General features: G+C 43.3%; 1 protein-coding gene across 1 annotated transcript in view; it reads left to right on the top strand.

The window, feature by feature from the left end:
• Positions 1–16,343, top strand: part of CHCHD3 (coiled-coil-helix-coiled-coil-helix domain containing 3) — a 146,055-nt gene that overhangs the window by 2,621 nt on the left and 127,091 nt on the right. Inside the window, exons 2-3 of the mRNA XM_066592135.1 lie at positions 2,883–2,997; positions 14,732–14,813. Coding sequence (XP_066448232.1) covers positions 2,883–2,997; positions 14,732–14,813 — 197 coding nt within the window. The remainder of the gene's footprint in view (positions 1–2,882; positions 2,998–14,731; positions 14,814–16,343) is intronic.

Genomic DNA, 16,343 nt, shown 5'->3' with positions numbered 1-16,343 from the left:
ATACTTATCAGGTGCCATCTTGATGCTGAGATTTCTCTGTGCTCACTTTCTCTATGCTCTGCTAACATTCTCACGATGCATTAGCACAGCATCTTGTGACTACCTTGAGCTAGTACCACCTCTGCCTCCTGGGAGGACACTGCTATTACCATCTGTAGTCTATATTCACCTAAATAAGGACCATAATTATTCCGTTAGAAGCATGAGCTGTGATTTTTCTCTATTCTAAGGCTGCCTGCAGGCTGGGTCGGATCCCGCTATGAGAATTCTCACAGCTGGACCCGTCCCGAGCCCCTGCAGGGACCAGTGTGGCGCTCACCTCTCCCGCGGCTCCGGCACTTTGATGTCCCAGCGCATGCGCAGAGCGAAGCCGGCGGCCCGGGAGTGACATTTCTGTGCGGGCCTCTGCGAGACGAGCACAGAAATAGAGCGTGCCACAATTTGTTTTCCGCATGTGATTTCGCGCGGCCAATAGGAATGCGTTTTTTAATGCAATCCTATGGCAGCTTCCACGGGTGGAAATTCTGCGGTGGGGTCTTACTCTGTGACAAGAGCCTCTAATTAACTGTGATAAGAGTTTCTGTCTCCCCCTCTAAGGAGCTTCTGTGGTAGGGTCCATCACACAGGAATTACGCTGACTGAAAAACTGACTTTTGCGGACGCCTTCAGACTGGCGATAAAATCGCACGATGCGAGAGTGAGTGAAAGCTCAGAATTATGAAACCGATGGTTTTCAATGGATTCCTTCACATTTGCGATGTTTTTACTTATGTGATATTGCAAGAAATAAAAATTGAGGCATGCTCTTTTTTTTTTTTCCTTTTTTTAAAAATTTCCAATGGTTCCCTATGGAGCCTCCTTTTTATCACATTACATCGCAAAGCATGAATGTGCGATTTTCATGCAATATGTTTTTAACATTAGAAAGTCCTATTGAATTTTGCGTTCAAAAAATCGTGTGAAAAAAAAAAAATTCTCAAGTGGCATTGATTGTTTTTGCCAGAAAAAGCATCACTGATTCTCAGAAATCGCGGGAAAAAAGTCACGATTTTGCTGCGATCACCAGTGTGAGGGAGCCCATAGAACGTAAACCCAATTAAATCTGAGCTAGTCAGAATGAGATCACATGTCCAACCTGGGGGGAAGGACTGCGGGAAGTTTCAGATAGAAAGGAGCAGCTACACAAGGTAACACTAGCTGACTTGTATATACTGGGGGAGAGCTGTATACTGAATGAAAATAAATTCACTGGAGTGGCCCTTTAAGGCTAAAAGGAGTTGTCTCTGAGGTGTTAAAATGCACTTAAGACTTAGTTATGCGCTCTCTGTATTTACTTGAGACATAAATTTGAAAACTGTAATTAAAAAAGTAACATTTTTGAAAGGACTTTTCCAATTTTAAAGCAACAGATGCCCGACAGCTCGTCCCAGCAATAATTGCTCCTGTGCGTTTACACAGGAACGAATATCGCTAAATTGTCCAGAATTTAATGATCAGCTAGCAGTGCACGATGGGCGCGTGCTTAGACGCAACAATTATCGCTCAAACGATCGCTTTTACCGGTTTTTTTTTTTCTCCAGCAAACACCGCACCGTGTAAAATGGGCCTTTAGACTTTAATGTGATTCACATGGGTGACAGCGGGTCGCTCCCGACATTCTCAGTTATGACTCGCATCGCCTGTCCGTGTGATGTGTGGGGGAGCGCACATCTGCATGTTTTATTCTCATGCCAGACTTGCATCATATAGTATATGCTGTGATCTTTGCCCATGTAAATGCACCCATTGCAAATTATGGGTTTTATTTTCGTTTGTCTTGCATCGCACAAAGCTGTCATGATTTTCTCGCCCGTGTGACTGCAGTGGGAGTTGCTTTGCGCACGTTATTGTATGAATTGCACCTCTTATAAGGCTGCATTTACATTTGCACCAGAGGCCCTGTTTGGCACCCGTGGCACAAAATCCCAGCGAAATAGTGCAGCAAACTGCTACTTTATCTGGAAGATTCCCAGCCAGTATGCTGGAAGTAGAACAGACTCCATTCTATCCAGCGAGGTCCATGCAGCGCTGCTCAGATACCGCGTGTTCGCAGCTCAGATGATGGAAGCTCAATCTAAGGCTACCTTCACATGGGCGAGCACAATATCCGGCCGAGAAACTCTGCCCAATATCGCGCTTACTAATGTGTGTTTTTCACGCTGAAGCACGGCATTTTTTCTTCAAAAACGCTTCGTATCACTCCTGTGAGGTTGCGATCTTCAGGCACGGGTTTTACGTGCGTCAGAAGGTCCAAAGTGTTTTGCACTGACTTCATTGGGAAACATTACATCGCACGGCATGCGAGCGCCATGTCTTTTTAGGGCCATTGAAAACCATGGGCGAGGTGTTCCGAGGGAATGGCAAAAGATAGACCATGTTGTGATTTTTATCCTCGCAGCATCGCTCATGTGAATAAGTTCATTAAAAAGAATGGAGTTCGTATTCTTACGTCTCATAACGCACAAGTCTCCGGTGAGATTGTGGCCCGTGTGAATGCATCCTGGCCCTATAATCGTATCTGTACGCTCCCACTCTTGTTTTTGAACTAGTAGAGTGCGGTAACTTCTTGCTGCCCTGGTGCTGTATAGGTGCCACATCTTGGTGATCGGGGCTGTGTGGCAGCTTCCTGCCCAGCAGTGCCCCGGACCAGATACCCTGGTACCGTCATTTTAGGGATATTCGGAAGCCACCAATCAGATTAGTTATTTTGGAAAGTAAGTTTGGTTAGGACTTTACTTTGTTGTATTCATGTAGATTATGAATGGCAACATGTGATGTGAAACTGGTCTGCCGTGCTTGGATACAATGTTTCTTACCCTTTCTTCTTTTTTTGTTGTTAATAGCTCTCTGAAAATGTTATCAACCGTATGAGAGAACCAACTTCCCCTTCAAGGCCACAGTCACCACCTGTACAGCCAAGGCTTCCTACTGAACAGCCCATCTCTGGTAGCTATACAGGTATGTCTATGCAGCTTATCGGCCTAGTCTTCCCAATATTGGGGTTCACAGAGATATCACAGATTGGGAAAATGAGCCCCTCTATCTGTTTCCGTGGCGACTTTTTTTCTTCTTCTGTTATCCCCACCTTCCAAGATTCCAAGAGCTATATGAGGATTGAGGTTTTTTTTTTTTTTTTTGGGGGGGGGGGGGGGGGGGAGTTGGATTTGTTTAGCGATATCATTTAATGTGCCACATAATGTATAGTACAACTGATAAATGTAATAAGCAGGGTGGAATGAGAAAAAAGGGTTTCAGTTTTTACAGCATTCATTGTACGGTAAAAAATGAGTTTTTAACTGTATTTTGTCAGTGCAATTACAATACCAGATCTATATTGTTTTCGATTGTTATAGCGTGATCTGCTGTGATAAATCGCACGCAGAGCACACATGATACGCTTTCCATAGGATAACTAAGGAAAACACAGCCCAATCCACACGAGCGGAAAATTGCTCGCGTCTAAAAATTGCAGCATGCTGCGATTCTCCGCGATAAACCTATCATTGAGATCGGTTAATTGCAGAAAATCACGGTGACAGTGCTCGCGATATTCCGTCCCGCCTGTGGGCACTCAGCCATGTCCTCAGTGTGGTTTTTGGCTTAGTTTTAACTTCGCCATCTCGGTGCACCCTAAGACCCCTTTCCCACACGTGTTGCGCGTGCAGTTTCTGCGCATATAATGGGCATTACAAAAAAAACTTTGCACTATCTTGGCGCTTATTACATGCATATACACCCCAAGATAGTGTATAGGGTTTATGGGCAGGCAGCGAGTATGCATGTCATTGTGTATTTGCTGCAGACTCACCCATGAGAGATAATGTGTGCAGCAATTCATGCCCCGGTGAGAGAGCCCACTCCTGAGCCAGCTCCATATAGTCTCTTCAGATTTCTACTTTGTGTATGGCAGATGTCAGGAAAGGGTTAAGGAAGCTGTATGGAAAATACCTCATGTTTAAAAGACAATGCGTCATCAGAAAATTTATGTATTGTATGCATTTAGTTTTTGTTAAATATATTTTTTAAGAATTTCGGATGTGTGGATCAACATAAAAAAAAAAAAAAAAAATCCTGAAATCTTGCAGTTTTCTCACTCATGACTAGAGGGCTCCTTCACACTGGCAAGGGCGATAGCGCCCTCACAATCCTTCTGAAATCCCTAGATGCAAGGTGTTTTCACATGGAAACAGCCTGGCCCCACTGTAGGGGTTCCCTTCATCTCTGCTGCGGCTGTCCCATCCGCCACAGCAGATCGCGATGTTCTCCTACTGTTTTCATTGGGGCCGGCGCTTCTACCACCGGCCCCATTGAAATCATGTGGAAGCCCCTGAATGCAACAGCCTTGCATCATTGTGGGGCTGAAGGAATCCTCCACCGTAGCTGTTACAGCCGCAACAGGGGATCGCAATGTTTCCCCATTGTCTCTTCAATAGGGCCAGCACTGCTGCCGCCGGCCTCATTGAAAACAATGGACGATATTGCTAAAAGAATGGACCTGCTGGTTTGTGTTTCCTGCATAGCATTGCGGTGCCATGCAGGAAAACAACGCAAATGGGTTTCATATTTGTGCGTCTCTCAGTGCATAAATTTTGTACAATTTTTTTGCCTTTGTGAAGGCCTCCTAAGCCTTTTAATAGCCTGGAGTGTCCTGTTCAGTAGAGAAAACATTTCAGCAGTCGAGATTACAATGAAAGGTAACATATACACATACGTACATAAACACATATATATGCACCCTGGATCGACCATACCACCATTCACAATAGGTGATAATCACAGCTCACCTCCTCTCCCTCCCTGCAAAGATCACCGAGCATGGCTAGAACACTTTCCCATTCAAGTCATTAGGTCAGCTCCTGTCCATTGTGTCTATGGCCCATGAGGTTCCTCTAAAGCATATCCAATAGCTGTTAACTGCACTTTGGCCAAGATGGCAGCCTCCATAGTCCTATAAAAAATAGAATAATAATCAACCGAAATTAAAAACAGATTCTGAAGGGTTATATGTTTCACTGTCCGATGGAGCAGAAGGGCTCTGAAGGGGTAGGTTCTCTTCTAGAATGCTGGGCTGTGTGGTGCCTGATGATGGGAGAGTAGATTTAGTGATGTTACGTTCTTCAGCCTGTATATCCCTAAGACAGGCTCGAAGATGAGAGCGGCGACATGATTTGTTGCTACTGACAAACGCTCTTTTGAATCGCACCACATCCGCTTAGCGTCTACCTCTGTTACATTCTTGATGGATGTGATTGCCACGTGTTCTGCGAAGTGCCTGCATAAATATGAAATGTGCGTGGATGCGAGTTGTGAGCCCGTAGCGCGGCTGCTGAAGGACTCGTCTTCTATAGTGAATGCCATAGACCCAGAGAAGCCTCGAAGAGTCTCGGGATTTGGAGGACCTGTGAACTCTTGTGAAGAATTGTTTGCCAAACTGCTGATTGTTCCCCAGAAGTGTTTCCTTAATATTTGGTGTCTGCAGCTGCTGCCTTCTTTAGACTCTCACATCAGGCACACAATTTAATGCTTTCCATTGCTTTTTATTCCCCATATGTTCTTCTGTGTAACCACACAGACGGCAGCCACTCAGAATATCCAAGAGGCATCTGTACTTTCCATGCTGAATGTGTAATTAGTTTGATCTCCTTCTGTAAAGCTTTATTTACAGCATTTATGAAAATGTGACCTTTTTCAGTTTTGGCAAAGTTTCTGGCTTATTGACACGCTTGCTCTCAGTTTCTTCATCTTTTCCCTTCATATTCTATCAGAAATATAATTCATTTTCTCAGTACAGTATTGCCTCTTTTTTAAAGAGCATCTGTCACTATTTTTGAGTAATAGTCAGTGGTATATTCGTGTGAGAGGATTGCATTAACCCCTTAGTGATGAAGCCTGCTTGTTCCGTAATCAACTATTTCTGTTTTTTTGCATCGTTGCATTCCAGGAGCCTTATGAGAGTTTGTATTTTGTGGGACAAGTTGTATTTTTTTAATGGCATCATTATTGGGTAAATATAATGTATTGTATAATTTTTTTTAGGGGATTGGGGAAAAGAAAAGAAATTCTGCTATTTGTGATTTGGACTTCATTTTTACTGTGGACAGTGTGCAAAATAAATAATATGACAACCTCATTCTCTGGGATGCCACGATTCAAGTGATACCGAGTTTATACAATTTTTTTCTTTTTTCTTTTTGTACACCTTTTTTTTTTTAAAGACTTGTTTTTGTGCTGCCACATTTTTATTTTTCCATCAGCAGAGCACTAGGGGGGCTTGTTTGTGGCAGGATTAACTTTAGTCTTCACTTATCCACTTTTTGGCAACATACAACATTTTGATTATTTTTTACTCTATATTTTTTTCTAGTGGCAAGATTAACCAAATCTGTAATTCTGGCATGTTTTTTATCTTGATTTTTAATAGCGTTCAATGTGCAGTATAGAAAATGTTAAATTAATTCTGCAGGCCAGTAGGATTATGTCATAGCCAAATTTATGTAGTTTTTTTTTACCATTTTGCTACTTTTTCACACTTAAAGAAACTATACATTTTTTTTTAAAATCGCTGTATTCAAAGACCCCCAACTGTCGTGTTTTTTGTTAATGGTGCTGTGATATGGATTATCCTTAGGCCTTGGTATGGATTATGTTTACATTGGAATAAAGTCCAATAATAAACACTTTGGGGTTTATGAAGGCTCATGCACCTAAATATTGGTCTATTATGTCATTTGTTTCAGTCTAAGGCCGGTCTCACACGGGCGGGTAGGATTCTGCATGCCCTGTCCCAGGCCAGCGATCCTGTGTACCTTTTGAATATCTGTATTGCGGACGGGTGCGGCAAGCCACCATCAGGCATGCGTAGTACAGATTTGTTTTCTTTCAAAACTCTCTTTTTCCTGTGCTGTCACTAGGCGATGACACTGGTACCTATGGGCTATCCACAGTGTCAAATGCGGATGAGCCGCGTGTCGGATGGCTTCCATTGACATCAATAGAAGCTGTCTGTGCGAAATCTGCATGAAAATAACACTTGCTGTGATTTAATTTCCGCAAGTGGAAATAGCAATCGTTGTCCACTCATGTTCTACTTTTTTGAATGAATGTCGAATACCGCAGATCATCCGTGCGGGTGACGATCGTTGATTCCGCAACTCAAATCCGGTCCTGTGAGACCGGCCAGATTTCTGAAAGTTGTGAGACTATTTGTTGTTGTTATTTAAGACTAGTCATGTCACTTTACTTTTAGTCTTAATTTGTGGGCATGATTTAGCTGGTGTAATGGTTTAGACGGGTCAGATCCCGCTGCGAGAATTCTCGCAGTGGGACCCGACCCGAGCCCCTGCAGGGACCAGTGTGGCGCTCACCTCTCCCGCGGCTCCGGCTCTTTGATGTGCCGGCCAGCCGGCGCATGCGCAGAGTGAAGCTGGTGGCCAGGGAGTGACATTTCTGTGCGGGCCTCTTCGAGACCCGCACAGAAATGGAGCGTGCCGCGATTTGTTTTCCGCGTGTTACTTCACGCGCACAAATCGCGGCCGTCTGCCTAGGATTGCGTTTTCTAAACCAATCCTATGGCAGCTTCCACGGGCGGAAATTCTGCGGGAAATCCCGCCGTGGAATTTCCGCCCGTGTGCAGGGGCCTTAGATCTGATTTGGTAACGTGCAACTTTTTAAAAAAGCGGCATGGCTACAATACAGAGGAGGTGTATTTCCAGCACCAACCTTCACACCACAGAGAAGGAAGGTATAGGCTCCTAACATAGTCTACGACTTTTTGATGAATTTGTGTCATAATAGATCGTTACTTAGAGTCTCACATGAGTCGTACGTGATAAATCTCCCCTCTTATTTCTCCGCACCGTCCTTTCGCTGCATCTTGGCATAGAAGAGTGACATGGCTGTCACTGATATTTCTTATCAGGATCCAAAAGCTCATATATTTCTCTCCACTACTGTGGAATTGATAAATGTGCTTTGTCTTCATGTGGCGTGCAATATCCAACCGTGACACATCCTGCAGTCCTTATTAGGTGACACACAATAAAACGAAGATTATTTGCATATTATGCGTCTCAAATTGGAATGAAATAAAGAAGCAGATTAATCCTGAAGGAGCAATAAAAGCAGATAATAAACCTTGCTTTGATGCCGGTAGTGCTGCGGGTCACCGTACTGTTGGGAACTCTCTCTTTCTGACTTCATATTTATGATTATTAGTGTGTTAAGACTTTTCTTTTTGACATCTTCATTAACTTTTATGTCTGAAAAGCTGTTTCTGCTCCGCCAGCTACTGTATTCAAGCAAATGGTACCGTCATAAAAAGGCTTTAGGGCTGGGGAGTTCATCAATGTATAAAGTCATTCTAAATTTGAGCCGTAAATCAGATTTTTTTTTTTTGGTTTGGTTACCATTAAATCCTCTAAGTGCCTAATCAAATAATTAACCAAATAAAAGCTACACCCCGCTATTATCTACAGTATGTGTTAATTTAAGGGGTTGTCCAGGATTAAGACATTACGGCTGCATTCTTCTAAAAACGGCCCAACACATGCCCAGCTTGGCTTCATGGAAGTTAATGGAGCTGAGCTGCAATACCGCACATAACCTGTGGAGACAGCGCTTTGAAAGAAAGCAGACTTGTTTATTTAATCCTGTACAGCTCCTTTTTTCTTTTGCAGTAATTGGTGATATATTGCGGTATTACCTGCAGTATGTGCTTTATAACAGTTGTTTCAGTACTATTTTTGGCGAATGACATGGTATTTTAATTGTTTGGACATTTACTGCCGTGGGAATATCAATCATGTTTGTTTTTTCACAACTGCATCCAACACTCCTCCTGTGGACCTCACTACTCCAACACATCAGACTCTCCACCACCTTGGAAACTTGCGTCTTCAGAAAAGCCCACCACTTGTAGTATCCCTCCTGCCACCACTATATAAGCAGCTTCTATCATCACTAAAGGCCCTTTTACGCACAAAGCTATCTTTCAAACAACTGAAAGATTTAGCAATCTATTTGCATAAAGTGTTACTGGCCATTAACACTGTATCATCTTCATTTGCTTGCAAAAGGACCTCCATGAGTTCTTTGCAGAGCCCAGCTTGTGTTTTAACACACTCCCAGCAAAACACAGATGGAGCTCCACTGACTGCAGCCGGCACCTGGAATCATTATAGTGATTGCATGGACTAGTCCAGGTGCCGGCCACAATCGGCATTTCTCTGCTTGCATTTTGCAGCGGAGGGACGTGCTGCATGTAATAGCATCCATAATGTGTAGCATGAAGGGAGGGCATGTGCTACATGTCTTTTAGATTAGGTCTAGGGATGGCTTTACTATGCAATATGTTTATAGATAGTTAGGCAGTCTCCTTGCGGCTTGACAGAGACCTCTCTGATTAATTTCAGCCTCTGTCACAACTGTGATTTATGCACAATCGGCATAGCAGCCCATTGGAAACTTATAACCCTAGCTGCCTGTAGAGCACCTCTATTAACTCACACCCTTTGCATCCTATTACTGGCTGCCTGCAGTCATAGCATTTCCCTAAAGTGTGTGTGTGTGTGTGTTAGTGTGTTAGAGACCTCTCTGACACTTCTAACCTCTGTCACAACTGAGATTAATGCACAATCAGCATAGCAGTTCACTGGATAACCTAGCAGCACAGCATAGTTGTATAACAGTTCACATGCTATGTGAATATACAGATATTTCTTTAACATTTTCAGCTTTTGTCACAATTGTGATTAAGGTGCACTAAGCATAGCAGTTCATTGGAAGCTTATATTTTGGCTGATTTTTATAGCACCTCTATCAGTTGACACTCTATGCATCCCAGTATCGGCTGCCTGCAGTCACACCATTTCCCCAAACGCTGCATGCTGTGTGACTATAATAGTGGCTAAAGATTACTGCCCGTACAGCCTGCCTGGCTAATATACACTTCGTTCCATTATGGACCTAGTCAAGATCTAGTTCAGCCACCTATTTCTTTATATTAAAGTGTCTTTGTCTTTCTTTGAGCGCATATATGTTAATAAAGTATACATTTATATTGTTTTGTATTCGGAGGGAATAACCGTTAGGCTGTTTCTTGCCTTTGGCAATTCCCTTGGTAATGTTCAGCAGGGACACGCTCCCAGTTTACGTCACCTTAATTTATTCATAAATGTGTAGGGGAAATGGCAGAAGAACGGCACAACGCAGAGTAATAATAAGAGGATTCAGAATTATGGGGAATACAATTATTGATAAAGCAGGCGTCAGGAGTCGCAGCAGATGCTAAATGAAGGCCTATCTTACCTGCCATTCGGATGCTTTATGCTCTCATATGACTTGTTAAAAACAGGATGGATTCAAACCAGAAGTGTGATATTAACTAAAGCCTGAAACATGAATATCACATAATACCTAGGTAGGTGATAAATGACTGCCGGGGCCAGTAGAGCGGCACACTGAGTCCATCGGGTGAATGGAGCAATAGTGCATGTGTGACTACCACTCCTGTTACGTCCCTGCGGCTGGCAGATAGTAGATCACAGAGCCCTTCTAGCTCCGTAGATAATAGAGCTATGGGCATGTATACATCACCACTGCGGTCACCTAGCAGACTGGGGTCTGTGCTCTCCCCTGGACAGCAGGTAAATGGTTTTCGTTGTATAACCCCTTGAATATATGCAGTTTTTTTTCTGCTTAGTTTCTTGGTTTGTAGTCCATGTGATGGCGATCATCTGAAGTGTGTGTTTTAAGGCCCCTTTACATGGGACGTATCGCTTATAATCGTTCAGTGTAAATGCTCCCCGCTCAGCAATTCACATAATTCACATAGAAGGTGAAGTGCTGAGCGAGAAGCCCGCGATCCGGCGGTGAGGTCTGTCAGTGTATATGCTCTAACGACCTTAGCGTGACGTCCGCGTAGTCCTTGACCTGACTAAATGCCTGTGTAAAAGGGCTACTAGCCGTCAGTTGAAAGGGATCTGATGGATGAGTTGGTTTGACTACTCTTATGTATGTTGTTTCAATGTGTTCTATTAGGTCTTTCAGGTACATTTAAACTCTAGTATGCAGGCTTGTGTTTGCACATTTGCACTTTGCACCCAAACCTTTCTATGTTTTACTGTGCAGACATAAAATGTTACGTTTTTATAGCTAGAATTAATGGGATTATGTGCTTAGCTTTTTTCATATCATTTTCTCCAAGGTCTGCAGCTCCTGGAATTATTAATTTTTGGAGACCTTATAGAAATCCCTCTGGGAGCTACTAGTAACTACAATATATTAGGGGAATCAGTTCTACTTTATAGCATTGTAATGCCCAAAGTGCATTGAAATTAATATGCTAACATCAGTATCTTGTAAGCGAAATTGTGTCTAGGGAGGTTTTCTTCTAGATGGTTAAAGTGTTAATTTTAAAGGAATTCCCCAAGTTGTTCAAAAACTTGACTGAGGCTAGGTGCACCCTTCCCATGTGTACGAGTTGTGTCCCAGAGGTTTGGGTGCAGCTCACATCGCTGTCCGTGTGCTGTCTGATTTACATGGGCACAGACCTGCATTAGCATGTCCTGTTTCTTGTCTATGATATAGATAGAAAAAAAAACCAACTCCTGTCTTATTCCTATGTGGGCAATCAGTCCATGTGACAAAACATTATGCATAGCCCCATAGGCTATAAAGGAGCTGTAGGCTGTCTTTTGAATTAACCGCTCATGGTACCAAATACACAAGTGTGCCTGGAGGTCTTAGGCTACCTGTGCACGGCAGAGGTGGAATATCGCTAGTGATATTCCACCATGGGGGAGCACTGACAGGTCTCCGCGGTGAGACCTAATAGATAGGCTCACCATAGCAAATCGCAGCATGCCGCGATTTAAATCCCGCGAGCGGAGAATCGCTTTGCTTCTCCGCTTGTCGACGTCCGGCTGCGCTTTTCATAGTTCTCCTATGGAAAGCGTTCACTGCATTACCCGTGGACGGATTATCGTGGACAGGAGGCTTTAAGGAGAGAAATATGAGAAAATGGTATTTAAAAAAAAACAAACAAAAACTAAAATCCTGGGTCGCTCCACTGTAACCGCTCTGGTCCTCCCCACCAGTCTTTGCTTAGACGGCAACAATGATTGTGTGTGTGTGTATGTATATGTGTATATATATATATATATATATATAAAATATATGGTACAGATGACTTTGTGACTGCTTTTTTTTATTGTGTGTCTTTGAATCTGAGCTGTGCAAAATGAACCCCACAATTGGGATGTATATGACACGTTTGTTTTTATTTTGCCTTTTGTAAAACAGGAGGAATAAAACAAAAAATTGGCGTTTTGTTTTTAATAGTGTTCATTGTATGGGATAAATCGCTTAAGGCCTCCCTCACACAGGGCGTTTTATACAGCGTTTAGTGCTGCCTTTTCAGCCCAGCGCTAAACGCTGTACAACACTCCCATTCATTTCAATGGGGCTGCTCACACAGGGCTGAAAACACAGCGCCTCCCAACGCTGCGCTTTGACAGCGATGCATGTTCTATTTTGGGGCGTTTTCAGCCCTGCATCGCCCATTGAAATGAATGGGCAGCGGTTTTAGCACTGTTGAAAACGCGGCAACACTTGGTGCCGCGTTTTTGGCAGCGTTAACCGCTCGCCGATTTTCGGGGTGAGGGCTTGCAATAGAAGCCCTCACCCCGAAAATCAGTCCCAGCTAGGCTAGGTAGAAAAGAAGAAAGCAAATACTCACCTAGCCGCTGCAGTCCGGATCGCGGCCGCTGCTCTCTGCCGCTGATCCGGGCTTCCTCGGCACTCCCAAGTCTATTGCCGGAGGCCAGGTTTGAGAACATGGGCTCCGGCAATAGAGTGCTGTGATTGGTTGTCGGCGCTTGCTCGATGCCCAATCACAGCCCTTCATTGACTGTCTCAGCCAATTAGAGCTTGCCGGCGCTGATTGGCTGAGACAGTCAATGAAGGGCTGTACATATATGGTAGTTGGCACTAACGCCTTGGTGGCTGCAACATACATGCACATTGACAAGGGGTTAAAAAGTAGTAAAACCACAAAAACTTTATATAAATTTTGTATCGCTGTAATCGTAAAGTGAACATGTCCTTTTTACTGCCTTCTGCAAAAACAACACCCCAAAAACAATTATACAATTACGATTTTTTTTTTCTATCTGTAATACCTTGTGTGATACATTAAATGGCACCGTTGAAAAATACAGTTTGGTCCTGCACAATATAGGTTGTCATACAGAAATGTCGACCGATAAATAAAGTTATGTATCTTGAAAGGCGTTTTTAAAACGGCGTTTTGAAACAAGTTCAACATCATTTTTAATGCACTCCATCATTCCAATTGGGGATGCGCATTAAATAGCATTGCAGCGCACTAGAATAGAACATGCATTTGATTTAGCATGCGTTAGAAGTGCTGCGCTTAAATGCTCGTCTGAAATCAATGGAGGCTCGGTATAGTGTTTTTAGTGGGCATTTCTGACGCCCACTAAACGCTGTAAAAATGCGCTTTTGTGTGAGAGTGGCCTAAGGGTGGGTGCACTGGGCAGCCATGTCTGGGTCCCCTGTATATTGGGAGAATAAAGGCTCTTGATCCGCTTTGCACTCCAGGCATGAGTATATGAATAAGAGGCATTGTATATACATGCAGCTCTCTCCTTTGTAGGTTATAGGGCCGTTACCTTGACATCCATCATCTACTATGGAGAGCTTTATACGTTGTCTCCTCCTCTCTGGAAAGGTTATTATTGCATATACTTAGGATATACCATAAATGTCTCAGACAGGTAAAGTCTTGAGGTACTTGTAAGGGTTCCCACACACTTATATATTTTTTTTTTTTTAGCGCTGCGTTTTTTTTAACGCAAATGTCAATGGGACTTTTTAATGTTAAAAACGCATCGCACAAAAATCGCAAACCACAAGCTTTCTAACATTAGAAAGTTCATTGACAATCGCATTTAAAAAATGCAGCGTTAACGCAGCTTTAAAAAAAAAAAAAACACTGTGTGGGAGCCCTAAGGCGGCCTGCAGAGACCAGTGCGGGTCTCGCCTGCTCCTGCGGCTCCGGCTCTCTGATGTGTCGGCTCCCGGCCGGCCGGTGCATGCGCAGGGCGCAGCCGGCGGCCCGGGGGTGACATTTCTGTGCGGGCCTCTGCAAGACCCGCACAGAAATAGAACACGCCATGATTTGTTTTCCGCGTGTGATTTCACGCAGACAAATCGTGGCCGTCTGTATAGGATTGCGTTTTCTAATGCAATCCTATGGCAGCTTCCATGGGCGGAAATTCTGCGGGAAATCCTACTGTGGAATTTCCGCCCATGTGCAGGAGCCCTAAGTGGTGGGCCTAAGTGTGTCCAGAAGTAGTTGTGCACCTCCTGATTTAGAGCGTTAGATGTGTAATTTGTGTAAAAGTAATGACATCCTCTGTAGAGTGGAACTCCTTTCGGAACCACCTTTATCAATGTAGCATTGAATGACATTTATGTGGATTGGCGGTAGTGGAGGTCAGTAAAATAGTCATTGCTTTAACTAACACAGTATATGTGTGTGTGTATATATGTGTTTATACATAGTAAAACATATTGGGCTGTCCTAACCTATAGATTAATACTTTGCATTAACATTGTATCTATGTATTTTCCATTGAAGTATAATTCTGAACTCTGTCATCCCTATTAGTTAATGATGAAGAACTCAGGAGAAAAATTGCAGAAGAACTGGCTTTCGAACAAGCAAGAAGGGAATCTGAGAATCAAAAAAGGTGCATTTCCCTATTTAAATATTGTTAAGTCTTTTCAGTTGCAGCAGTGTTCGGTAACGGCCTTATCTTGCAGAATCTAAATAATACTGATCAAATATCAGACGTTTTAGAACAGGTTGTTAAAACTGGTGATCTTATTAGTGGGTGAGTCCTAGTCTACTGGCAAGCAGCTGCGCAATTAGAGACCATCCAAGCACTCTGGGGTGCAAAACCCATCCGGAGCTCCGCTGGGTGCAGCCAGTGCCTGGACTCCTCTACTCAAGCAGTATAACAGCAGCCTTAGGCCTCCAGCACACGAGCATCTTTGGGACCGTGTGCTGTCTTTGTTAATTCACGGGAAGCACATAGCACCGTTAGTCTATGGGGCTTTGCAGATAGTTTTTTTTTTTTTTTCTTCTTTCGGACTAATATGTGTGAAAAAATTAATCTCATGTCCTATTCCTGTCTGTATAATATATGAGAAATATGACATATTACATGTCTATGTAAATCTGACTGCACACACCGAGGTGTCCAGGTGCTGTCCCGGTGAGCTTCGGGCACAACTCTCACACACGGTTAGGGTGTATCCGGCCTTAGTGTGATATTACATGAGTGCTGCTAACACTCCTTTTATAGCACTAATACCAGATCATCTCGGCAACATGCAAACGCTAGCCCTTATGTTTAATCCGAAACATAGAAATTTTGAATGGCAAACCTTAATAGTTACCCATGCATGGCAGCCATGGGAGCCTTCACTAGGCTCTGGGCTGCCACCCCGCGTTACCGGCATGCCACGATTGTATGCCAGCGTGGAGGTGGCGACACTTCTCACTATTTGATGCATGATAAGCTTTGATTACGCCTTCTAAATTAACTACCACAATGTGAGCTAACTCGGTGTCTTTCAAAAACAGGTGATATGCGTACATACTCCATACTAGATGGCTATATGTGTGTGTGTGTGTATAGATATAGATATAGATATAGATAGATTTGTTTTAGAAGTGGTCAAAGGGATGTTTCTGATCTTTCAAAAGTAGCGAATGCTGTACTGTCTTGCATTCTTTGTGTCAAGGACTGCTGAGCATTATGTGCATGGAGTTTGCACTCTGTAGACTGTAATTTAATGTATGTATATTGAAAGCGATTATCAATTTGCCTAGCATTTCAGCATTGCTCTGTAATTACTGTGGTATGCCATCACACCTCATCCTAGTTGTTTCAAGCTGCGGATGTTGTAGTATTTTGCGCAGTGCCTGGTAGCAAACAGATTTGCACAGGGAAAATGCTCTTCTAGTGGGTTCGACAAATGCCAGCTAAGAATAAGTTTGTGGGTTAAGAAAGTTATAGATCAATGCATCAGTTAATTGCTTTTGCTATTAGATTGTAGACTAGAAAGATATAGCATGCTGCAGTGTAAGTAGTGAAGGGGTTAAATGTAACCATTTTTATATATCAGTGAGTGGTACTGGGTAAGACAGAAGATAAGAGTCCTCTAGACCTCCCCCCCCCCCCCCCCCCCCCACCCCCCCGGTAATTCATTCC

This window comes from Eleutherodactylus coqui, chromosome 2, assembly GCF_035609145.1.
Source record: "Eleutherodactylus coqui strain aEleCoq1 chromosome 2, aEleCoq1.hap1, whole genome shotgun sequence".
Lineage (NCBI taxonomy): Eukaryota > Metazoa > Chordata > Amphibia > Anura > Eleutherodactylidae > Eleutherodactylus > Eleutherodactylus coqui.
This window is presented reverse-complemented; position numbering and strand designations above follow the sequence as displayed.